General features: G+C 63.9%; 1 protein-coding gene across 3 annotated transcripts in view; it reads left to right on the top strand.

The window, feature by feature from the left end:
* Positions 1-19,877: 19,877 nt before the first annotated feature.
* Positions 19,878-25,194, top strand: part of TH (tyrosine hydroxylase) — a 7,993-nt gene continuing 2,676 nt past the window's right edge. The window contains exons 1-10 of one of the 3 annotated variants that reach the window (XM_044919486.1): positions 19,878-19,967; positions 20,722-20,773; positions 21,389-21,627; positions 22,638-22,812; positions 23,121-23,209; positions 23,690-23,757; positions 24,010-24,060; positions 24,393-24,538; positions 24,618-24,753; positions 24,937-25,006. In XM_044919486.1, the coding sequence (XP_044775421.1) occupies positions 19,878-19,967; positions 20,722-20,773; positions 21,389-21,627; positions 22,638-22,812; positions 23,121-23,209; positions 23,690-23,757; positions 24,010-24,060; positions 24,393-24,538; positions 24,618-24,753; positions 24,937-25,006 (1,116 nt within the window). Of the gene's footprint in view, positions 19,983-20,721; positions 20,774-21,388; positions 21,628-22,637; positions 22,813-23,120; positions 23,210-23,689; positions 23,758-24,009; positions 24,061-24,392; positions 24,539-24,617; positions 24,754-24,936; positions 25,007-25,194 lie in introns of all 3 variants that reach the window. The other 2 variants (XM_044919484.1, XM_044919487.1) reach the window with 2 other exon arrangements.

The following is a 25,194-nucleotide window of genomic DNA, read 5'->3' as shown; positions in this document are numbered from 1 at the left end:
GTCGCAGGTCCTAGGCCCCAGGTCCCAGAAGCAGGGCAACCCCATGTGCCACCCCATGGCCCCTCATCCCCTCATCCCTGCAAGGTGCTGGGCACCCTGGGTGGGTGTGGGCTTGTGTGCAGGGGCCCCCCGCGGAGGAACCTTTCCCAGGAGGCACTTGTAGGCACCGGGTAGGGCAGGGCAGTCTCAGCGCCCTGCCCTCTCCCTGCTCCCCAGGCTATGCTCTGCACCTCTCTGAGTGCTCCAAAGGGCTGGGTCTGGAAGGAGGGTCTGGTGGGGGCTGTGCTCAGGGTTGTCAGGTGGATGCAGGCCCAGGGGAGGGACGGGTCGGGCCTCTACCTCCCACCTGCACAGGCATGGCATTTTCACACCCCGCTCTCTGCTCAGGGCAGAGCCTGGTGGGTGCCCAGGACAGAACCAGGCACTACAGGATGACATGGTCCAGAACTCAGGGAGCTCTCAGTGACTCATGGCCGGAGGAGGAGGACAGGGGGCGCCCCTTGAGTTCAGAGAAGTCTTCTTCTGGGGGCGACCATTCAGCTGGGCTTAGAGGACAAGAGGGATATGGACACACAGATAGCTCTTAGCATTCTCCTGGGGGATCTTGAGATTCTTTTTAGGCCGTTATGCAGATGTGTGCACCTATCTATCTGTGATCCATCTATTTATCCGTTCAGCCTTACCTTGGTGTACGGAAACTCAGCTGAGGACTTGTAAGATCCCAGGGGCAGCAGCTGTGCAGCCCCTGCCGCGCCTGTGAAGACCCAGGTGACCAGGGCTTTGGCGGTTATGTTGACTACCCACCAGGCTTGACATTGGGAAAGCTTTGGGTTTTAAGCTTTCTAGGCCTGTTTGCAAGACAATTGATTCAATAACTCAGAGCACACAGGAAGCTGGAGTAGAGCTTCTGAACCAGGAATATAGATTTAGAGGGCCTTCTGAACACAGCGAAGGTCTATCTTTTCAGTTTCCCCATCCATTCATCCTTCCACCATCATCCACTCATCCATCCATGCACCCATCCCTCCATCCACCTCTCCTTTCCTTCCCTGTTTTCATCTAGTGGTCTATCTATTCATCTACCTATCTATCCATTAAGTCTCAATACTTTTACTGAGCAAATGGACATGAGTTAAAATGCAATTTATTTCTGATTAAATTATGAACTTGTGGGAGCCACAGTCCACATGTCTCTACAATTATGCCCATACAAAGTGTGGTTCAGAGTGGGCTCCCAGGCATCTGAATGAATGGAAGTATTCAAAAGCAGCTGGACTGTTGTTTTAATCCATTTGCTTTGAAACTATCTGTTTCCACCTTCCTAAAGGATGAGATAATTTGGGGTCTGATGCCACACTCGTTTTGCACATGGGTGGCCCTTGTTCACTCTGTGGGTGCTGCTTGTACCTGAGTGAGCGTGTGAGGACAGGCCGGTGCTGGGCACACGCAGGGCAGGTGGTCAGATGACTGCAGAGAGGATGGAAGGAGGAAGATGTGTGAACGGGTCACAGGAGGCAGGATGGGTGCCCAGCACAGACGTGGGCTTTGACCCCAGGTCAGGTGTTCCCCGGTCAGGCTCTAGGGTGGGTGATGGGTGGGGGTGGGGCGAGGGCCACCTCAGGTGTGGGAGATGTGAGTTTCTCAGGGGAACCCACTCCCACCGGCTCTGGAGGATTGAGCAACTGGGGTACAGTGGGGACACTGAGCCTCCAGGTGGGAGGCCCAGGAGTGGTTGGAGGAGTCCACCCCAGCCAGACAGTTCTGGGCACTGACCATGCACACCTGACCCAGCGCTGGCCCCGCGGCACCAGGAGCAGATCCGGGCAGGAATGGCCCTGAGGTCCTGTCCAGTGACCTACTTTGGCTGTGAAGCAGCAAGCCTCAGTTGCAGGAGCTCTTTGGGGGCCTGCTGACACCCAGGTTCTGGGGCGGGCCAGTCTCCTCATTGGAGGTCATGATGGGTACAGGGACCCCAGCCGGCCAGAGGCTCTATCCAGAAGGTTCCAGTCTCAGGAAGGCCCAGGCTGAGGAGGGAAGGGCCCTGACATTGGAGATTCAGAGTACAGGGCAGGGAGCCCCCACAGACGTCTACCCCCACATTTGTTGGCCCCTGGGGATGTGGACAAGGGGGCATGTGGGGAGGGGAGTGCGGTCGGTGAGGCCCCAGTGGAGACGGGGCTGGCCGGCCAGGAAGGACCAGGGTGTTCCAAGCAGGTGGGCGTAAGGGGTCCTCTGGGGTCTGCCCAAGCCTGCTCCCTGCTCTGGGCTCTTCAACTGGCCCACCCCTCCCAGGCATGCTCAGGGCCTGAAGGTCTGTACTCCTGTGAGCTTTGCCCCCTCACTCCCAGGCCGAGAGCCCCTGGGGTTGGGCGGCAGCTGATTCCTTCAGCCCCGAGTGGTATCTGCCCACAGATGCCAGCTCTGCGGGGCCAGTGAGGGCCGCGCCTCGGCCACCTGCTGCAGTCACTCATGCCGACAGCCCTCCAGGCCACCGTCTGTGGCAGCCAGGCTGCCGAGGGTGGACAGGTCAGGCAGAGCTGGCCGGGGCTACCTGCCATGTGGCCGGGGTCTCGGGCTGGATGCATCTGGAAGGCCCATTCTGGGCCGACCTTGGACACGCTGCAGGGGGACCCTGATACAGGCTCTTTGGGGCTGAGAGGACTCAACAGGCAGCAGGGGCCACCTCCGTATGCCCAGCAGCATCTGGTCATCAGTCTGGCCCTAGCATTTCCAGCCTGTGGCCAGGCCTGGTGCTAGATGCAAAAGGGATGCTACCCTCTCGGGTTGGGGGGGGGGGGCAGAGATCACCAGGATGGCTTTGCCTTCTGTCCCCACCCTGGGACTGGACAGTGGGCAGCGGGGCTGAAGATGGCCACACCACAGAGGTTTCAACCCCTTCCCCCGGAGGATGTTGTAAAGAGGGGTGCACTTTCTGCTTGGGGGCAGCCTCTGAGGGGGGCCCTCCTTGTCCCCAGATAATGTCTGTCTGCCCCTCCCTCGCAGGCTGGGGTCTGTCTTTCTGGGCTGAGCCTTTTATCCCCCTCTCCACGTGAACGAAGGGCCAGCACACACGTGTGTGTGCGTGTGTTTGTGTGCATGTGTGGGTGTGTTGGGGACCCCCGTGTCCTCAGGCCTGGCCCCCGTCAGCCTATGACACCCCTAGTCCAGGCCATGGCCACAGGGGAGAGCCAGAGCCATAAGATGGGACTGGTGAGGAGTTTTGGGGGTTCCCCATCCCCACCTGTGGGAATCCCAGTGGGAGCCATGCCTGCTCCTGGGGGCTTGAGTGACCCCGCCCTGCCTGGAAGTGTCAGCCCAAGGCTGGTCCTGCAGACTGAGGGAGGGGGCTCCGGGCGCCGGCACCTCACCTGGGCCTGGTGGGCTGCAGCCCCGGCCGGCTGCCCTTCCCTGCCTCCCTGGCCCCCCCAGTCACAGGCCGGCACTCGGCCTTTCGGGGGTCCCGTCCCTTCGTCCTTGGTCCTGGGGCCAGCCTGGGCTCCCTGATAGCAGCGTGATGGAGACACACACCCCCACTCCGTCCCACTCCCCTGTCTGGCATCTGTTGACCTCTGACTCCTTTCCTTTCCTGGGGAAGCTAAAGCCTCTCCGCTGGTTAATGCAGACTCCAAAAATGGGGCGAGGGCCCCACCGTGTGGCCTCCTGGTCACACTGCGGCACAGCTCCAAGGTCCTGTCTGTGACCTTCATCTTCCTCCCTAATTGTATGTCTGTGTGTGTGAGAGACAGATGCAGAGACAGAGAGACAGACAGAGAGACAGGGAGGTCGGTGAGGCCACACAGCCACGTTCCTGCTGCTCTGTGCGTCCACCCCACTGTAGACAGAGAGCCTCGTGCCCAGAGTGACTGGTCCTCTGCACCCCCATGGCCTGTGGGTGGGGACGATGCTGGCAGATGGACCCCAGAGCCGGCTGGGCTGTAGAGCGGGACACAGACAGCCCACCCTCCTCGGGACCAGACTGAGACCCCAGACCAGCACCAGGCCCCTCCCAGGCCCCACCCCTCGTGGGCTGAATGGTCACAGGCCCCCCGTGGCCTTGCTCACCCCTGCATGTGATGTCCTGACTCACAGCCACGAATGGATGCCTCCCCTCCATCAAGGCAGGACACCTCCTCCTGAAAGGCCCCCTCCCCACGGTGGCAGAGGAAACCTGGCCCCATGGGGTCCAAAGGCCTGGGTCCCACCCCCACCCACTGCCTTTCCAGGCTCCCGTTCCTCATCTGTCAAGTGGGAGTGATAAGAGCCCCCAGTGGATTGTAATGCCCCGAACATGCCTGGATGGCAGGTGGCGGGTGGGTGGGCCAGGCAGACCCCAGAGGGAGTGGGGGTCCCTGCGGGAGGGCAGGGGCTCCTGGCTCAGAGAACTCCGGGTGGTCCCTTACTGCTTCCTAGCTGACATTCTGACCTGTGCTGCTGACCGCAGCCTGCAAAGCACCACCCACTGATCACCAGTGTCGGGGACTTCCGACAAATCCTGCCTCCAGCTCCGGGATCTGGGAAATGGGGACCCTTGCACTCCACCTACGGTTTAGCCCAATTCTGGCTGGCCCGGGGCCCCGCCAAGGAGCCCAGGCATTTCTGCACAGGCTTCAGGCTTCCCCTGCCCCCCCAGCTGCCTGCTGAACCCCTCCCCAGGCAGGCTGCTTCCTCTTTCCCAACCAGACCCCCCACAAAGGGGCGGGCTGGGAGGGAGGTGATGCCCCAGATGGCCGCGTGGGGGTGCCAATCTGTAGGAAATGCCGGGAACAGCCGGCTGGTCAGGGCAGATGCGCCGCCAACACCCAGGGATTCTCTGTGGCTTGGCTGGAATGACCCGGTGTGTCACGGCCCTAGGAGAGCTTCAGCCCCGGAAGCAAGAGAGGGCTGGGTGGGCGAGGGACGCTGTTGGAGGAGAAGCTGGAGTGTGGGCAGCCCGGTCCATCAGGGCCTACAGCTGTGAGAGTGGCCGGAGCCCTGCCCGGGGGGGCAGGTGGACACAGGCTGGGCAGTGGGGGCCTGCGTGTGAGTAAGGTGCGGGGCTCCACAGGGCAAGCTCCAGGTGCATGGAAGGGCCTGAGGACCCCGCCCCATCCATGTCCAAACCCGTGTGTGCACCCCGAAAAAGCACCCGCACCTGCTCATCCCCACAGACTCAAAAGTACTCACACTCATCCCTGCAGAAACACCCACATATACCCCCCACGACACACCCCCTGCATACACCCTTCCATAACCCGCAGAAACACCCCATCCTCCCTCCATGTAGACACCCCACCACCACTGGAGGTAGAACCTAGTGCCCAGAGAGGGTTGTACACCTACTAAAGGTCACAGATGGGTTCCTGGCTCCCCACCCCCATCCATGGTGACTATGGCTGTGGGTGGATCCCAGATCCAGCTGGGTCATGAGGACCAAGACCCAGATGCTCCCCCTTCTGTCGCCCCTTCCACTCCCAGGACAGGTTTCTGCCCCCTTGATCAGCTATCATCACCTCTCTTGAAAGATGCATACCCACACGCATGCATAACACACACACTCGCTTACACACACACACATACACACACACTTGCATATTTGCACATATAAACACACTTACATATTTACACATACATACACAACATGCACACACACATGCACACACTCGCATACACATCCATGCATACACCCATGCATACCCACATCCTCGCTTACAATGCAAGCATACACATACACACATACACGCACATATAAACACTCCCATGAACACATGTATATACACACTCATGCACACAAACACATGCTCACAATTCACACATGTACATGCATGCTCACACAAACACACACACTCACACACATACATGCTCACTCACACAGGCAGACATGCAAACATGTACACACTCATACCTGCAAACATGCACTCACATGCACGAGTCCACATGCACGCATTCACACATGTACATACACAATCACAGACACAAACATGCACACATAACCACACATATACATACATGCTCAGGCACAAAAACACACACTCACATGTGAGCACACACAAACACATGCATGTGTGAGTGCACACACGTGTTTACAAGTGAGTGCAGACGCATGCTCACATGTGAGTGCACACGCAGACACACATGCTCACACGTGAGTGCACATGCAGACACACAATGCTCACATGAGTGCACACACAGACGCATGCTTACATGTGAGTGCACACGCAGACACACGCACGGTCAAACATGAGCGCACACGCAGACACACGCACGCTCACACGTGAGTGCACATGCAGACACAACGCTCACACGTGAGCGCACACGCAGACACACACGCTCACACGTGAGCGCACACACAGACACACACATGCTCACACGTGAGCTTGCACACAGACACACGCATGCTCACGAGTGCGCACGCAGACACACGCACGCTCACACGTGAGCGCGCACGCAGACACGCACGCTCACACGTGAGCGCGCACGCAGACACGCACGCTCACACGTGAGCGCGCACGCAGACACACCCCAGTCCACAGATACAGCTGTGCTGCAGGAGCACCATCGCTTGATGGGTCCCTGGGTGCTGGGTCCCGGGGTGCAGGGTCCCGGCTCCTAATGCACTGAGGTTGGGTCTGCTGTTTCTCTGGGGGAAGAGCACTGGGCTGAGTCCGGAGGGTCCCAGGCTGGTGACCTGAGGAGGGGCCTGTCTCCCTGTCACGCGGCCCCGGGGGGTGAGGGTGATGGCAGGGAAGGAGGTCCTTGTCGGCTGAGCTCTACTTCCCTTCCATGGCGCTCACGGTTCCGTTGGTGAAGCAGAGCCTCTCGTGACCCGAAGCTCCACCCCTGCAAGGAGGAGGTGAGCTCGCACCCTGCCCTGTGCCCCCCCACCCTACCACCCCTCCTCTTTCCCTGCTCTCCCTGCTGCCTGCACCCTGGACCTCAGACTGACCCTGGTCCTCTGAGTACGTCCCCCCTACTCCCCGCTGTCCTTCCTCTGTCTCCCTGGCTCCCCTCGCCCGCTTGACTCCGGGTGGAGGAGCGGGTATCACCTGTCAGGGTGACACAAACCAGGGCCGCCTGGCGGGAGGCTGGGGGAGCAGAGCGGCTCCACGGTGCCCGCCGGCAAGGTCAGGAAGCGCACCCGGGAGAGCGCCGAGTGCCCGCAGCGGCACTGCTGGGGGGGGGTGCCAGGCCCTGTGAACTGGCTGTGGCTGCCGCCAGCCCTCTGGCCACCCCACCTCCCCGCCAATCCCACCGCAGCCTGCCGGCTTGGGGTCAGAGCCCCTGCACGGGGGGCGGGCACCGAGGTCCATCGGGGAGTGGCCGAGTGAGGTCTCCTCTCCCACGTGGCGTCAGGGCCAACCCCGTGGGCCCAGGGCCGAACCTCCTTCCTGCCAGGCGGCATCAAACCCCGGGCCCTAGACCCCGTGCCAGGGGCAGGAGAGCTCAGAACGGCCTTCCTGAGCCCTGGATGGGCAGGGGATGTGGCTGGCCATCAGCCCGGGAGCAGGAGGCCTGTGTGCCCCTGGCCCCCACACACCCGACTGCTGAGTCGTCGCGGCCCAGAGGCATCCCAGAGGCTGCTCCCCTGAGGACAACTGCCCAGGTCCCGGGGGCTTGGCAGGACGCCTCCTGCCCTCCCCTCCCATCTGTCAAGCAGGGGTGAATTTGGGAGGGCCTGAGCCTTCTTGTTCCATTGGGGAGAGGCCCCAACGCAGCAGGAGCTGGTGACCCAGGACTCCCGGGCAGGAGGCTGCTCACCCCCAAGGGCCCTGCGCCAGGAGCCGCCGTTCTGCTGACTGCCCAGCTGGGAGTGCCCGGGGCCTCTGCCGCTGCCCCTTCCTCCCTGAGCTAGAAACCGCCTCCTTTGGGTGTGGAGTATGGGGGAGCCCTGGCCTGGGGCTGGGGACTCTCTCTGCTCTGGCTGCAAAGAATGGGGTCACGTCCTAGCCTGGAGGGGGCGGCCCATGCCGTGCAGGTCCTGTTGGTCCTGAGAAATCGAGCCATATCCCACCACCAGCCCTCGGTGGTGGCAGTTGGGGGGGTGTTAGCTCTCTCAGGCCACAGCAACTGCCACTCTGACACCAACATCCGCTGAGCACTGTGCACGGCCACGCGGGACACACCACGGCCCCATTTGCCTCCTGCCTTAAAGAATAAGAGACTCGGGAAGAGCTGAGTGCCCCCCGGACACAGCAACCGCCTTGAGCTGGGTCCCTCACACCGGGAGGGCTTCCTACCGCGACTGCACATGGGGGTCTCCGTACAGAGCACCCCGGTGTGCCCAGGCTCCTGGAGGGACAGTTTCCTGGCTGTTTCCTGGGGACTTTACACCTGCTTTCTGTTTTTGGGGTGCTGGAGAGATAACCTGTTCTTTTCTCCTCCCTGCACTTCTGTAATGAGCATGGATTACCTTTATAATCAGGGTATCCATTAAAACTGGTCCTTCATTAACAAACATAAAGCCACAAACAACCCATCCACTCGACTCCCAAAGGATACGAAGTGCCCGGTGAAAATCTCAACAGGACCGAGGGATATGGGGGGAAATGCACCTTCTCTCTGCTGTGGCCCCCAGCCCCCCGGGTGCCTTTCCGGGGGCCAGCCCTGGCGTCCAGGTGGTGGTGAGTCTGGAGACCACCATGCAGACGCGCCTGGGACAGGCACCTGGTTCTCTCCCCCTCCCCGCCAAGCCAGGCCCCTGTGTGTGTGGAGCCCTCCCCACAGGCCCTGCAGGCGAGCTTTCTCAGCACCCAGGGCACGCCAGCCTCCAGGGGCCTCTAGGTTTCCATGTTCCTGCAATCACTCTCCGGCGTGTGTGCGTGCGAGGAGTCAGCATGCTATGCTCCCTGCGGCCCCAGGCTCGATCGTGGACAGATAAGAGAAACAGCAACACTCTCCTCCGCTAGTAACATGTATCTGTTTCCGCAGATACGGGCTTGTGGGGCCTAATGAGACGAGCAAGCACTTTCCAAAACACTTCTATGGCAGCTCTGGGACGTCAGCAGGGCGCCTCCGCTCGGCTGTGCCCGGACCACACGCCCCCCCACACCTGCCACCCTGGGGTGCCGTGTGCAGGTGCCGTGGCCTGCCGATCTGGGTGTAGGGCCGGAGGGAACAGTCACAGCAGAGCTGAGGAACGGCCAGGGATGCTCAGAGATGCCCCAGTGCGGGGAGCAAGCGCAAAAGGGCGGGCGGCTGCGTGCCGTGCCCTTCACCCCTTGCTGCTTGTTTTCTCTCGTTCTGTTCACTCTGCTGTGTAACGGCAGATAACAGGCCATTATTGCAAAATCAATACATGGTCTCAATGCTTTCAATGCAGAAGAAATGAATAGAAACGGAGCCTGGCCATCTGGAGGGACAGGGCTTTCTGCCTTACCCACGGGGCCCCCAGGCTGTGCCCGCCCTGGCCCGGGTTTGAAGCCTGTAATCAGATCAGGAGGCACCGCCAGTTCCCGGAGGCCGGGCGGCTGGCTCTGCCCTCTGTGCTGAGAGGGGGAGCATCCCTGGGCCGCGGGGAAAGGACTCATCCTTTCCTCTCTGCCTTCACCCGAGACCAAGGCAGGGAGGATCTCTGCCACTTCGCCCCTGGGCTGGCCTGGGCCATGCGACCGGGGCCCTCTGCCCCAGGCGCCCCTCCACTGTCTGGGAGGGATGGTCTAGGCTGGGAGACAAGGGTCCCCGGGGGCTGCCCCCTTGGCTCTGCACCCCGGGGACCACGGCGATCAGCCCACAGGGCTGGAGGAAAGGCCCCTCGGGCACGTGTCTCTGTGTGCCCCAGGGTGGGTCTGTGTGTCCAGCGCCCACCTGGGCTCCTGAAGCGGGCCTGCTGGCCCTGCCGAGTGTGGCCTAGAGGGACAGCCTTGACCCCAGATCAGCCCTCCCCTGCCCTCAGGGCACACTAACCAGACAGGACAAAGGAGAGTAAAGCGGAAGGCAGCCCCTCCCTCGGCAGACGGGCCGGCTCTGGAGCCTCTTTGCAGGTGCCCTTTCCACTCTGTGCTGTGGATGTCCACGCACATGCTCACAAATCCAGAACCAGGCTCCTGGTGGAGGCAGCCCTGCCCCACAGCCTGTGCTGAGGACACTCAGGCGTGTGACTGTGTGTGCACACCTGCGTATGCGTGTGCAAGCTCATTGATGCTAATCTGTTTTAGGAGCTGATCACAAAGAGCAGTGCCTGCCGAGAGTGGCCCCGGGCGGTCTCCAACGCACCGTCTGCAGCCAGGTCCCCACGGAGCCCCTGCAGAGCGACCCCCTCTGTGAGCAGAGTGCCCCCAGGGCACTCAGGTGGGTTGCAATCTTCTGCCTTTCTGGCCCCCTTCGCAGTGGCTGCTGCTGGGGCACACGTTCAGGTGGGATTGCTGGGTGGTTTGTAATTTGGAGAAGGACCACCGGGGTGCTCGTGCTCTTGGTGGCACCCACAGACACCCCTGGCTGCGGGGTCAGGTGCCCCTTAGAAAACAAGCTCCCCTGGGGCATCGGAAGCAGGTGGGGGTCAATGTCCATTCTTACTGATGTCCAAAAATATCTGGGGATTTTGTTCATGGGGCCCAGGGAAGCCCCTCCTCTGGGATCTGAGGATGGAGGGGTGCAGGCAGAGGGAAAGGGGAGTTCCAGAAAGGGGGGCCAGCGGGCACCCCGGGCCTGCATGACAATGAGGTCATGCTGTCACCGACAGGCCCCGGGAGCCACGGGCGGCGCTTGAGTGAGAGTGTGACCAGGGCAGTGAACTTTGGCGAGATCACTGGGGCACAGTGTCAGAAGACGTTGGGCAGGGAGAGAGGGTGGAGTGGTTGGCCAGAGGCGAGAGGCCTCCAGACACATCTTGGGGGTCCTGGCCCACCTAGCGCATCTCAGGGGTCGGTGGTATGTGCCGCACAGACCACAGCACCCAAACACCTGTGGGGACATGGAGGAGAAAGACCCCCAGGCCAAAGGAGGTGGATCGGGTCGGGGGCACGAGTCCCAGCCACAAGGATCCCCGCCTGGGTGCAGGCGAGGCCAGGGAAAGGGGACCAGGATGCTGGGCACAGAGGAAGAGCAGACCCAGGTTGTGGGGAGACGGGTCCCCCATGACCCAGGTGATGGTAGGGCAGGCGTGGCAGGGGTCCTCCTGCCAGAGGAGGTCATTTGGAGTTCCCATGTCCCCCCCGCCCAGAGCCTATGAGATCCAATCCTGCAGGCCCCCAGCTCCGTCCCTAATCCCTCACTTCCGTGGGTGCCTGCGAAGGTGGATTGAGTTTCTGCAGCTTGTTCTCTGGCCCCCTAGACGGGCCCCCAGACAGTCTGGGCTCTGGGGCTCCCCGGTGCAGCCCCAGGCGGTCTGGACAGAGTCAAGCCTCTCACATTACGGAGGGGGCGGGAATGGCTGCCCCCCCCTCCGCAGAGAGAGGGGCACAAGCCCCCGTCTGCTCCATCTTGAGGGGCGCGCCTGGTGTTTCTCAACACTTGTCACCCTGACGGAGTTTCCCTGCCTTTTGTAACCCCTGACCCTTTTGATAAACATCAAAACCTCAGCATCCGCCCCAGGAGGTCATGCCCCGTGACAGCCCCCGCCACGTCCATGGGGACTCAGGACTGCTCACGCCAATCCGGAAGATCCTGCCTGCTCTTTGTAACAGAGGCAATAGCCTGGGTCTGTGCTGTTCTTATCCAAATGCAAATCGCACGGTGATGGTGAATTCGGGAACATGGGGTCCCCAGGGCTGCAGTGGAGGGGGGAAGGCTGCGTTTCCCTGGAGGGGGCTGCTCCCTTCGGGGTGGGGCTCCTAGACAAGGCCCAGGCGGCCAAGACCGCGGCGAGAAAGGCCGACCGCCTGACCACAGAGAAACAGACGGGCCGGGCGCCGGGGACACGTTCTTGCAGCAGAGGAACGGTGTCCCCAGCATACACGGAGGTCCTCCAACTCCCCACCTCCATGCAGAAGGCATGAGCACCTGCAGGGAAGAGGGAGACAGAGGTACCATTCTTGCAAGAGGTGGACGTGACCAGGGAGCTCGGGAAGGACTGCCAGCACGTCCCACTTCATGCCCATCACTTGGGCAAGACACAAAGTTTGTTACGTGGGCTGTTGGGGAGGACGTGGAGCTCAGGCGCTGCGGGCTATGACGGTGTGTGTGGGGTGGCCGCGGGGCGGGCGCCGGGCTCCTAATAAAGCTTGAGATCCACTCACCCTGCACGTTCGGGCACTAGGAGGTCCGGGCCCCGGGGGACCCTGGGTTTCCGCGTATGTGCGTGTGTGTGCGTGCGCGTAGGTGTGCCCAAAGGACAACCTATTGCTTCTGTAACTCAAGCGAGAAACAATAATGCAGATGTGGTGAAATTAAAACCCTCCTGCACCATTGGTGGGAGAGCAAACTGGTGCAGCCACAGTGGGCATGACGTGCAGGGGCCTCGGACAAACAGAGCTACGTGGGATCCCGCAATCCCGCCGCTGGGTATTCACCCCGAGTGCGTGCAGCAGGGACGCGAGTGGATGCTTGCACACCCACGTCCACAGCCGCTGACACACGGAAGCAGCCCAAGCGTCGTCGACGGACGAGCGGATAAACGTGGTCCATCCACACACCGGGCCGTCACTCAGCCTGAACACGGAGGGACACGCTGACACCTGCCAGAGCGTGGATGGACCTGGGGGACGTGATGCTGAGTGAGACAGGCCAGACACAGAGGGACAAGTACTGTAGGATTCCCCCCACGTGAGGTCCTTAGAGTCTCCAGATTCACAGGGAACAGAGTGGACGGTGGGCGCCGGGGGAGGGGCGGGGGTCGGTGACTCAGGGGGACAGAGAGTGGACGGTGGGCACTGGGGCCAGGGGAGGGATGGGGGTCGGTGACTCAGGGGGACAGAGAGTGGACGGTGGGCGCCGGGGGAGGGGTGGGGGTCAGTGACTCAGGGAGACAGAGAGTGGACGGTGGGCACCGGGGGAGGGATGGGAGTCGGTGTCTCAGGGGGACAGAGAGTGGACGGTGGGCGCTGGGGCCGGAGGAGGGATGGGGGTCAGTGACTCAGGGGGACAGAGTCTCAGTTTGGGAAGATGGAAAGTTCTGGAGACGGATGATGGGGACGGCTGCACAGCAGTGTGAATATACTTAGTGCCCCTGAGCTGTGGGCTTAAAGGTGGTTAAATGGTAATTTTTATGTTATATGTATTTTACCATGATTTAAAAAAAATAATAATTATTTTTTCAAAACCAATAATTTGAAGAGCATTTGGGCTGGAGAACAGTTGTGGGTGGGGAGGTGGGTGGAGAAGCCACCCTGGGGCCACTGCAGACATCCCGAGGGGCTTCTGGAGCACCCTGGAGTGGACGGTGGGGGGTGGGGCGCCTGGGGTGTTGAGAAGGGAGAGTGGCTGGAGCAGCGGTGAGGCTGCAGGCAACCACCGGGGGATGCGTTGGAGGGGTCAGGAGTGAGGGCCCAGCAGTCACCCCAGCTACAGCGGGGACCCCAGCACCCCACCTTGTCACCTGCTGCCCATTGCCCCTGAACCTCTGTCTTCCTTTATTTAACAGACACCTGGGGCCCACTGTGCTGGGCTGGACGGGGGTGCCCACAAAGACACCCAGAGAGAGTGGTGGAAGGTGCTCTCCAACTACGAGACCCTCAAGGCAAGGACCCTGCTGTTTTCAAAGAGCACCCCAGGCAATGCTTATAGGGTGACCCAGTGAACACGCAGGTGGATGCATGCAGCCCGCCCCTGCTTCCTGCTGCGCCCTTTCCCGGAGCATGAGCCTCGGCTTTGCTAGCTCCATAGGACCCGCCGCTGGGGTGGGAGCCGAGGCCCCGTCTGGCGTCCACAGGAGACCCTGCGTGAGCTCTCCGTCTGGCCCGGGTGGGGGCCGCAGTCGGTGGCCGGAGGGAGCTGGCTCAGCCAGGACGAGTTTATTAAAAACAAGCTGGAGATCAAGGCGGGCCAGCTCATGTCAGCCGAGCTCATCCTGGGCCCCAGAGTCATCAGAAATAAGAAAGCGCGGATAAGCCCTGTCTAAATATCACGGCAAGCGGGGTCAGCGGCAGGCAGCTGGCAAATGTCAGCCGGGGGCGGGGGCCCTCCGCGCCCCGGGATTAGTGGGAGGCCTGGAACAGTTGTGCCCGCCTCCCCTGCTGCCCGAGGGAGGCCCGAGCGCGGAGGATTACCGCTGCCAGCGTCTCGGGGGGTGGGGGGCTCTGCTTTCGGCCCTGCTGGCCCCCGTGGGACAGGGGCCCACTGCAGGGGGGAGGCCGAGCGGGAGGAAGCTGAGCCTGGCCCAGGAGGGGGACACATCCAGGTCCCGGAGCCGGGCTGCCCACAGAAGACCCCAGCGGGGTGGGGCGGGGCGGGGGAGGCGGTGACGTTTAGGGAAGCGGCGGGACTCCTGGCGGCCTCTGACGGGGCTCCCCTCCCTGTATGACGGTGGCCCTCGGTCCCCTCTGAGCCTGTTTCCTGCACAGGGCTGCGTGCTTCCTTCAGGGCGGCACAGCGAGTGCAGGTCACCCTCTCTGGGCCTCATGTGTAGTCGGCGCCCTGGTCCCCCGTCCTGGGCTTCCCGAGCCAGAGGGAGCAAAATGTGTCCCTGGTGGGCAGACGAGGGAGGACAGATGTGCCCCGCATGGGCAGTGATCCTGCGTCTTCCGCGGGACCACCACGCTCCTCAGGGGTGGGACTGGCCAGCACAGCCCCATCCCGAAAATGTCAGCGCGGGGGCCAAGGTGGGACCTCAGAGCAGCTCCCCACGCCTCGCCAAAACAAGATGGAGAGCAGGCGCGGGCGGCCCCGCACTCCCCACTCGGGAAGGCAGGTGGTGAGCCTGCGTGGGACTGCGGGCGGATGGGGTCAGGACCCAGAGGGGCCTCAGTCCTGGGCAGCCCCCGACTCCCAGCCTGCTGCCAGTGGAGTGTGCAGGAAGCACGGCAGAGGTGCCTGTGGCCCAGGGGTGCAGGGGCGTGGGCCCCCTAAGCGCTTCCAGCGGGCAGGCCCGAGGAGGGCCAAGCAGGTGCTGGGCACCCAGAACAAGCCGGGCCAAGCAGAGCCCGGGGGGACCTCCAGGAACCCACCCTGGCTACCGGATGTTCAGCTGAGACGTTCAGCTCGTGTGCTCTGGGCACGTCGAGCAGAGCACTCTGTCCCCTCCTGAGTTTTGGCCCCCATGCCTCTGCTAATGCAGCCCGGGGCCTTGCGGGCCCACAGCCGGAAGCTGGCTCCCCTGTAGGATGGGCGGGGTCAAGCGACGAGGCGGCCCCTCACCGCCAAGAGCTCCGGGAGCCTGGAGCAGCGGGACCAGGGGCAGGTGACTGGGACCCCAGGGCTGGTGGGGGGCGGGCACCGGGCCTGTCATGTGCCCATGTGCTGCTATCAAAGCACAGCTGTGGGCGCCTGCCCCCGAGTGACTAATGAGAACGGCATGGCGCTCTTGTCTTCGGCGGGCTCCGTCGTCGGCCGACTGAGAGCCGGTGGGAGGGGGCGGCAGGCGAGCGGAGTCCTGCAGGGGCCAGGCGGGGTGGGGGGCCTGCAGACGGACCCCAAGGAACCCACAGCACCTGGCAGGAAGCTGAGGCCTCGGCCGTGACATGGAGTGAGGGTCTGGAGGGACGCGGAGCCAGGAGCCGCCCCACGGGTCAGCCCACCGTGGCCGGTCAGACCTCCTGAGGCCCAGCTGCCCACCGCATGCACCGTTCAACCCCCGTCCACGTGCACGGAGGCTCCCATGGGCACGCTCACGCACAGACCGCCAGAGCTACCGGCGGAGCTTGTGAGCGTGGGCTGCCGAGCCTGGCTGCACACACGGCCAGGGGTGCTCACAGCCATGTCGGCCTCTGCAGGTGACGGGGGGAGCCTTCCGCCCAGAGCCCCGTGTGAGGCCAGCATCCTGCCCCTCGAAGGCACCTGAGCAGTGAAGAGTCGGGGTGCTCTGGGGGTGGGAGCCACCGAGGACTACAGAGGCCTCTCTCTGGCCAGGGCCACCTGACCCTGAGGCCTCTGTGATCTGCCCCTCCCCCCCTTCCTCCAACCCCTTCCCGCCTTGGTCCCCGGGCCTTCTGGGCACCTGGTTCCCCTTGCCACCCCAGTCCAGTCCCCTTGGCCTCTGCAAATCCTGCAGGCCCTCCCTCTTCATGCGGGGCCTGGGTCTGACCACACTCGAGTCCTGCCCTCCCTTCCATGTCAGCACAGGGATGCCCAGCCCGGCTGCCCTGCCCCAGGCCCCTGCTGGAAGGACCCTAGGACAGGCACTCTTAGGGAAGGCGTGGACAGCTTTTCCAGAGGCCCAAGAGCACTAATCCCGGGTGTCAGTGGGACCTGGTGCCCCTCCTCCCCATGGGGATGGGACAGGGGGCGGAGTCAGGATCCCCTTTCCCACCCTCCCAAAGGTGGATTGCCAGCACTGAGCCTGGAGCCCAACCTTCTGCCAGCCCGTCCCCCTGCCCCATCGAGGGGTCAGCCTGGCAGGAAGGGAGCTCAGACGAGAGGCAGGAGGGAGGTCTGCCTGGAGGAGGAGGGGCGGCCATTGGGCCTGGGGGCCAGGCAGGACTTGGTCTGGGGAAGGGAGCCAAGCGGGTCACTGCTGCAGGGGCCTGGGGACGGGGTGGGGGGGCAGGGGAGACATGGCCCGCTCCTCCCCTGTCTCTTCCTGCAGGTCTGACTTCCAAATGCCCAATTATCCTGAGTGCATCGGATCGACCAGTGGGGCGGTGGCTCTGGGTCCGACCTGCCCCCGCTGGCTCGCCCAGCTGCTCGGTTCCATCCGATGGCCTCGTTAGAGCTAATTGCTCTGACATTTCAGCTCTGACAGGGCCGGTGTGACAGGCGTCTTGGGTCTTCTTCCAGCATGGGGGAGGGTGGGCGACTGCTCCCCCGCCTGTCCCCAAACGTGGAGAAAGGCCCCGGAGCCCTGGGGCTGCGCCAAGGCTGGAGGTGGGCGGCCCGGGCAGGAGGGGCGGGACACAGGCCTCCCTGTCCCCTGCAGCCCCCAAGGACCACGGGGACCCAGGGGTGGCCCAGGGCAGCATGACATCCGGAGTGCCCCCAAATCCTCCGAGGGATGTGGTGTGTGCCCGTGCAGGCCCGTCTCCCTGTGAACAGGGACCCTGGTCCCAGGCTGCGGGCTCTGGAGGGGCTTCTCTGGAGACCCGCTGCCCGGGGCCCCGGGGCTGTGTGTCCCACAGATGTGTGCCTCTCCCAGGACACAGACGATGCCCACTGACAAAGACCTTCATCCTGCTCACACCATGGAAGCAACCTCTGACCCCCGATTGCCGGGGAGCACGAACCTCAGACTCTTCGCAGGTGGTTTTTGACGGTGGGGCCCTGCAGAGCCATGGGATGAGGACCCCAGGGAGATGCCCCCCTCGGGTTCCCTTGGCAGCTCAGCCTGGGCCCTCCTGTGGTTTGGGGAGGAGAGGAAGGGCGGGGTCCCGCAGTGGGCAAGGCAGGGGGCCCAGGGGGAGCAGCCCTGCCTTCGAGACAGGCCCTGAACCTGAGGCTGGAGGCCGCTTGCCCCACCCCTGCCCCACACCAGGAACCCGGTCGATGCCAGGGAGCTGCATGCTGTCCTTATGGGCCATTACGTCCTCTGGAGGCCGGGGCACAAAGAGGCCACAAGAGGAAGCGCCCAGCTCAGCACTGGTGCTGAGTGCCCGGCCTGACCGCTGAGATTATTCAGGGTGATGGGAGGGGCGGGGGGCTGCACAGGGGGCTGGCCCCTCCTCCTGATTCGGCCCCAGAGCGCACCCCCACCGCGCTGGGCCCCGGACGCTCTGCTCCTCACGCTGCCCCCCCAAGACCGGCTCATAGCCCCAGGGCTGTCTGGGCAGCAGGGACCCCATGTCCTCTCCTGGTGCCCACCTCCTCTGCAGTGGCTTGAAGCCCTACCCTCTATCCCTGGGGCGGGGGCCGCTGGTCTCTGTCTGCCCCTTGGATTCCTCTCCTTATGGCCTGAGGCCCTGGATCCTTGAAAGGAATGTCTTGCGAGCTAGGAATCCAGGGCTCCAGACGCTGCAGGACCCAGAGAAATCACTTGCCTGGGGTCTCAGTCTCCCCTCTGCAGGACGGGTCTACAGACGCCTCAGCTGTCTATAGGCAGGCCCTACAGATCACCATCTGGGCTCGGGCCTGGGAGACCCTGGGTGCAGGGGGAGCCACGGGCCAGAGAGAGGACACGAGGGTGTCTAGCAGGCAAGAAGATGCTGGCTGGGGTGGACCCGCTGGTGAGGAGGAACGGCCCGGACTGCGCCCAGGTTGGTCAACCAGCCCTGCAGGGTGGGGACGTGTGGGAAAGCCTTCCCAGGAGGGACCCCCTGTGCACGGACAGATAGACACCTGGTCAGAGGAAGCCGGAGGCCAGAGGGGAAACACATAGCTCGGGAGGGAGTCCGCAGCTTCCGCCCTCCTGCCCACTGCCACCTGGCCCCGGGGAAGGAAGCTTAGCCCCCACGGAGCCTCCGTGCAGGCCCACGCCAGCTCAGGTAGGCAAAGGAATTAAAAAACAGTATTTGTGTCAGCAGAAGACATTTGCCGAAAGGTTAAATCCACACTCAGCCACTCCTCCTGCGCGGTGCTTAACCCCCTGCCCGGCGCCCCCCAGGGCAAACCTGCAGGCCTGGATCCGCATCCCTAAGTGGTCCCTTGCAGCCCACCCTGGAGGGGCGGAGGAGAGCTTGTCCAGAGTTCCAGAAGGCCTGGATGCTGGCTGGGGACCCTGGTGCCCTGGGGTAGAGCCCGCCCCGGCCCGCACCCTGGGGATCTTGGAGCAAATTCTTCCAGGGCCTTCAGGACATAGCAGCATCCCTATGGAAGACCTCCTCTGGGCCAGGCCTTAGGGGCAGAGGCCGCTGAGACATGCTCTTGAGCCCAGAGTCTAGGAGATGAGTCAGGCCAGGGCCCACACCAGGCACCGGGAGATGCAGTGGGCCAAGCAGCTGGGGGTCCTGGCCTCAGGGTGTTTGCAGAGGAGGGAGATTAATATCAGGGACAAGAAAGCACAGACATCACAGAATGAATGGTGGCTGAGCTGTGTTTTGTGGAATGCATAGGAGCTCACCAGGAGAAGAAGGGGGTGAATATTGTAAGCTTGGTATCATGGACCCCCAGGCCCTCCTGGAGCAGGAAGTGGGAACAGCCAAGGGTGAGAAGATCAGCAGGGGGAGGTGGGAGGAGGCACATCCCTCTGCACTGACTGAGCTCTCAGACTGCTTCCAGAGGGCGATGGGGAGCCATAGAGGGTGGGGAAGTAAGAGTGTTATGGTCAGACCAGTTTGGGGGAAGGTCCTGGAGGAGAGGGGTTGGCCAGCCAGACATCCCTCCCTCCACTTCCCAGGCTCCTCACCCTGGAGGGATGGGCCTTTCTGGAACATTCCAGGTCTCACTGGCTGTGCCTGGGAATCCAGGCCCAGGGAAATGGGACAAGGGACAGCTAACGCTCCTGCTGGTGGCATCTAATGGAAACATGCCGTGGGATCCTGTTGGGAAATTTGATGAAGAATCTTCTGGAAAAGCAAATGTTCTCCTGACATCCCAGGTTGGAGTCTGGATTTCTCCTCTCGGGGGTTTCCAGGCCACCTGCCACGTGCAGTCTCAGGGTGCCCAGAATAGTACCTCCCTGTGTACCCACCGTCACCCCCACCTGGGGTGTGGAGCTAAGGGGACACCAGCTGTCCCCAGCCCCGCAGAGCCCGTCCTCTGGAGCCGAGGTGACTCAGAGCGAGGGCCGTACCCCTGCTGGGCGCCTGCAGCGGGGACGCAATTAGATTTAATGGGACAGAGCCCTTTCTCCTGCGCGTCTTCGCTCCCGCCCACCGCCTCCCTCAGGCGGCAGGCGGCAGGAGAGGATGCGGGGAGGTGGGAGGTGGGGGACGTCAGCTCAGCCTATAAGAGGCCGCCCGGCAGAGGGCCGTGGAGGCGAGCCCTATACGGACACCGGCGCCATGCCCACTCCCAGCTCTGCCTCGCCCCAGGCCAAGGGCTTCCGCAGGGCGGTCTCCGAGCTGGATGCCAAGCAGGCCGAAGCCATCATGGTAAGGGGGCTGCTGGTGCCCGATGGCCAGCATGGGCTGGAAGCGCAGGGGTGTCCCCCGAAGGCTGGCAGGGGCCCCGGACTCAGGGTCCATATGACGCCACAGACCTGGGTGCGGTGTGGGGTCCTGGCCCTGAGCATCTGCTCTGCCCAGGCTGGTAGGCGACCCCCGACCACCCCACTGGGGGGTGTTTGAAGCTCCGTGGGTGGTTCCTCCCCGGCCCGGCGTGTGTGTGTGTGACAGTGTCCTGGGCCTTGGCGGCAGCTCCTGGGGGGAGGTGCCAGCCACACGGAGGGGCAGACCCCAGTCCTGAGCCCAAGGGTGATAGGGGCTCCAGGGCGGTTTCCATCGTCATCCACCTGTCCACCGGCCACGCATTCGTGACCAAGTGTGACCTCCTGTCTTGAATCCCACCTCCCCTGCCTAGACACCCTGGGCCCCTCTGACCACCAGGACGGTCCCCAAGGCATCACCCAGCACCTGGGGGCCCCCGAGGGCAGGAGGTCTGTGCCGGGCATCCTCACCTCCATGAGGCTGGATAACTGGAGACCACTCAGGCCAGAAGAAGGGTCTTGCGTGTCCTCGAGGATGCCCCAGAATGATCAGCTCCCAAACATTTCAAATGAGCGTTTGTTTTTAGACCTTGAATGAAAACATGGTTTGGGTTCTGGAAATGTGATTTGCAGGCACCTGCTCAGAGAACTGCCCCCCTCACCCCCGTTCTCAGTGAGACGTCCTCCCCACCCACTCCCAGGGCCCACCCAGCCTTGCAGGTGCTCCCCGACCCGGGGCTGCAGCCCTGCTCTGCTCACACCCCCGAGGCCAAGCGGGGGCTCGAGGGGCTTCTCCTGCACCCTCCCCACCATGTTCCAAGACCCGAGCACACCAGAACCTTCTTGGAAGTTCAGCTCCAAGGGACGAGCCCCAGACATTCAGCTCCTCTTTCATGCAGGCCTGGGGGCTCACGGTCTTGGGGACAGGCTGTGGACCAAGTTTGGCCATGTCCCTGTGCTGTGGGGAAGGGCCGGGGTTGGGGTGCCGAGGTGACGTCATTCAGTGTGGCTGGCGTGGGGGTCCCTCCCAGGAGCCAGACACCATGTTCCCTGCCCTCCCCAGTGCTCTGGCTGACATCCACCTCAGGGTCCTAAGTCACCCCTCCTGTCACCTCGTCCAGTTGGGACCCGGGGACAGAAGCAAGGCAGCATGTGGGTGCTGTGGGCCCATCTTCCTGCCACACCGGCCCCCAGCCTGTGGCTCCACATCTTCCTGGCCACCCCCCAACCCCCATTGGGTGGAGACAGGCTCTTAGTTCTGCCCCAGCAAGCGAGGCCTGGCCAGCCGTACCCCCCGTGGGCACAGCAGGGGCTCACGGACGCCAGCGGGTCAGAACAGGGACTGGGGGCGGCCAAGCACAGGGGGAGCTGGGCGTGTCCTGTCCCCGCAGTCTCCGCGCTTCATCGGGCGGCGACAGAGCCTCATCGAGGACGCTCGCAAGGAGAGAGAGAAGGCCGAGGCCGCGTCGGCCGCCTCCTCGGAGCCCGGGGACCCCCTAGAGGCCGCAGTGTTCAAGGACAAGGATGGGAAGGCCATGCTGAATCTGCTCTTCACCCTCCGGGGCACCAAGACCGCGTCACTGTCCCGGGCCGTGAAGGCATTTGAGGTGAGGCTGGCTGGTGCGGACCTGTGGCAGGTGCGGACACGGTGTCCTCTCCACGGGACTCACGCAGAGGCATGGCTGCCACTGAAGGCCACCAGGGGAGAGGGGCTCAGGAGCCCTGGGCCTGGGGGTTTGCACCCCCGAGAGCTCTGGGGGGCCCCACGGCCCTCACAGTCCCCCTCGTGGTCTCGGGAACTGCCTGAGCCCGAGCCCTCCACCGGGCCGTGAACCCCCGCCACCCCCACACCCACCACGTCACACACAGGTGACATATGGGGTGAGTGCGTGTGGCTCCCAGCAGGGCAGCCTGGGAAGTCAGGGTTCCCACCCCCCTGCCCCTGACGGGCTCTGGCTAATGTGATGGCGGATGGTCTTAGTTGTTCTGGTCACACCAGGCTGGGCGGGACACGGGCTCCTGGCCCCCAAATGACATTAGAGCTGGGCTCCTGCTCCTGGACATCCGTGTGGCCCGAGGGCCCGTCGAGAACCTGCGTCCTTGTTGCTGGGCAACGGTGACGGGCGGGAGGTGGCGGCGAGCGGAGCCTTCCTGCCAGGCTCCTGGGCACTCAGTGGCGCTGAGCGGGGGGTTGAGCCTCCTGGGTGGGGGGGCCACAGTGGGGTCCAGGGCCCACCCCCAGCCCCAGATGAGGCCACCAGGGGTGGCGGACCTTCCGACCAGCGGCTGGGGACTCAGGCCCGAGGGACGCAACACGTCACCCAGAACACTGGGCGGAGGGCCCGCGCTGAGGACTCCCATCACGCAAACTGGACGAAACCCCACCTCCCAGCCGCAAGCCCTCCCCAGGCCGCAGGCTCTGACCCGAGTGTGAAGGACGGCTTGGGTGTTCGTGGCCGCAAACGTCCAGGGCGGGGCCACAGGAGCTGACCCCACGGAGCTTCTTCCTTCCCATCCCCGTCTCCCCTCCCTCCCCGTGTCTGTCTCCCTGTCTGTCTCTCTGCCTCTCCATCTCTCTCTGTCTCTCCATCTCTCTGTCTCTCCCTTGCTCCCTAAGACGTTTGAAGCCCAAATCCACCATCTGGAGACCCGGCCCGCCCAGAAGCCACGGGCAGGGGGCCCCCACCTGGAGTACTTTGTGCGCTGTGAGGTGCCCAGTGCCGACCTGCCCGCCCTGCTCAGCTCCGTGCGCCGGGTGGCGGAGGACGTGCGTGGCGCTGGGGAGAACAAGGGTGAGGCTGGATCCTCTGTCCTTGTGGGTAACCCATGACCTTGAGATGGGGCACATGACCTTGAGATGGGGACACAGAAGCTTCCACAGGGGACCCCTGAGGGGACCACATGTGAGGCCTGGGGGGCCCCCTCCCTGCCGGCTCAGGCCCTCCGCTCATCTGTGTGCTGGCCGGGGCACCTCTGGGACCTGCCCACTGTCACGCTACCATCCCCCACCCCGCCCCCCGCTGAGGAAGCCGCAAGGGAGGCTGCTTCCAGGCTGGCCTGACGCTCATGCAGGCCCCTGTTCCCTCCACCCTCCATGAAGTCCTCTGGTTCCCGAGGAAAGTTTCTGAGCTGGACAAGTGTCACCATCTGGTCACCAAGTTTGACCCTGACCTGGACTTGGATCATCCGGTAAGCGGGTGCCCCGGGGCCTCCTGGCCTCCTGTGTCCCTGTTCTCATGGCCAGGGTGTCATGGATGGGGCGTCACTCTCTCTGTCTGCTGTCCGGCTCCCGGCAGAACCACCGAGGCTGGGCTTGGTGCAGCCCCCAGGCACCCTGCTGCACAGGGCAGGGAAGGGGCAACCAGCGGGGGAGGGGGGCTGTGTATCGGGCAGGGAAGGGGGCGGTGGGCAGGGAAGGGAAGGGGCAGCAGGCAGAGGGGGGGGGGGGGGGCGGGGGAGGGGGGGGTGGGGCGGGGGAGGGGAATCGGGCAGGGAAGGGGTGGTGGGCAGGGAAGGGAAGGGGCATCGGGTGGGCAGGGAGGGGGGCGTCGGGCAGGGAAGGGGTGTCGGGCAGGGAAGGGGCATTGAGCAGGGAAGGGAAGGGGGGGCGGGCAGGGCAGAGAGGAGTCGGGCGGGCAGGCTCCTGAGCGCGTGCGGTACTGCCCCCAGGGCTTCTCGGACCAGGCTTACCGCCAGCGCCGGAAGCTGATCGCGGAGATTGCATTCCAGTACAAGCAGTAAGGACCCTGGCGGCCTCGGCCTCGGGGAGCCAGACCCCGTCCTGGAGCCTCACACTGCTGGGGGGGGGGGCGTCTCTGTCACCAGCGCCGTCACTGTGGTCACTGGCTCGGGTCCCTGAGTCCCAGCCGAGCAAACAGGAAGCTGCCGAGGCCATGCGGCCGGCATGCGCTCAGCCCCAAACCCCTCCTGTCCGCCCCCTTGCCCGCCCTCCCCGAGGGGCCCCTGCTGACTGCACACCCTGTCCACAGCGGTGACCCTATTCCCCGTGTGGAGTACACGGCCGAGGAGATTGCCACCTGGTAAGACCCGGTGGCCCTGCTGGGGCGGAGGGGACGAGGAGGGCCGCGTGTGGAGGCCAGGTAGAGGAGGGACTCTCCCAAGGCCATCTTGGAGGAGAGGCTGCTGTTGGGTCCGGTCATCCCCGTGGCCCTCTGTCCCCCGGAGCCCCCCAGTGGCCAGGGTCTTCAGGGTCCAGCGAGAGGCCTGCAGTGGGGGCCTCTGCAGAGCCTCCGGGGCGGGGGCAGAGAGGAGCGCCCACAAGGACTGGCTGCTTGATGTGGGGAGGGGCTGGGGTCGGGCGGCCATCAGGCTCGAGAGCCCCCGCCGAAGGGCCTGAGACCCTTGCCCGCAGGAAGGAGGTCTACGCCACCCTCAAGGGCCTCTACGCCACCCACGCCTGCCGGGAGCACCTGGAGGCCTTCCAGCTGCTGGAGCGCTTCAGCGGCTACCGGGAGGACAGCATCCCCCAGCTGGAGGACGTGTCCCGCTTCCTGAAGGGTGCGTGGGCCGCAGGGGCGGGGCCCGCAGGAGGGAGGCCCCACCCAGCCTGGCGCCCTGACCCCCGTGGCCCTTGCAGAGCGCACGGGCTTCCAGCTGCGGCCCGTGGCCGGCCTGCTGTCCGCCCGGGACTTCCTGGCCAGCCTGGCCTTCCGCGTGTTCCAGTGCACCCAGTACATCCGACATGCGTCCTCGCCCATGCACTCCCCCGAGCCGTGAGTGTGCACCTGCTCCCCGCGGGGCCGCCCCTGCCGCCCCGCCTGCTGCCCCGCCTCCGCAGAGGACCGGCGGGATGCCCGCCTGCGAGCTGCGGGAACGTGGGGGAGGGGGCAGGGGCGGGCTGCGGCCCCCCGCCCCCCGCCCCCCGCCCCAGCCGCCCCTTCTCCCTGCCCCCACAGGGACTGTTGCCATGAGCTGCTGGGGCACGTGCCCATGCTGGCCGACCGGACCTTTGCTCAGTTCTCCCAGGTGTGTCTCAGGCCTGGGGCGGGGGGAGCCCCTGCCGGCCACCCCGGCGCCATGCCTGAGTCCCTCGGCGGCTGGACGTTGTCCGCTTGGGTCCAGGAGGCTTCAAGGAGACTGGGTCATCCTGGAATAGAGGGGCGGGTGGGCCGTGGCGGGTGTGCTTGGATCCGTTCTGGGAAAACCACCTTATA

The sequence above is a fragment of the Neomonachus schauinslandi genome, chromosome 11 (genome assembly GCF_002201575.2).
Source record: "Neomonachus schauinslandi chromosome 11, ASM220157v2, whole genome shotgun sequence".
NCBI lineage: Eukaryota > Metazoa > Chordata > Mammalia > Carnivora > Phocidae > Neomonachus > Neomonachus schauinslandi.
Note: the sequence above shows the minus strand (reverse complement) of the source record. Positions and strands in the feature narration are given on the sequence as shown.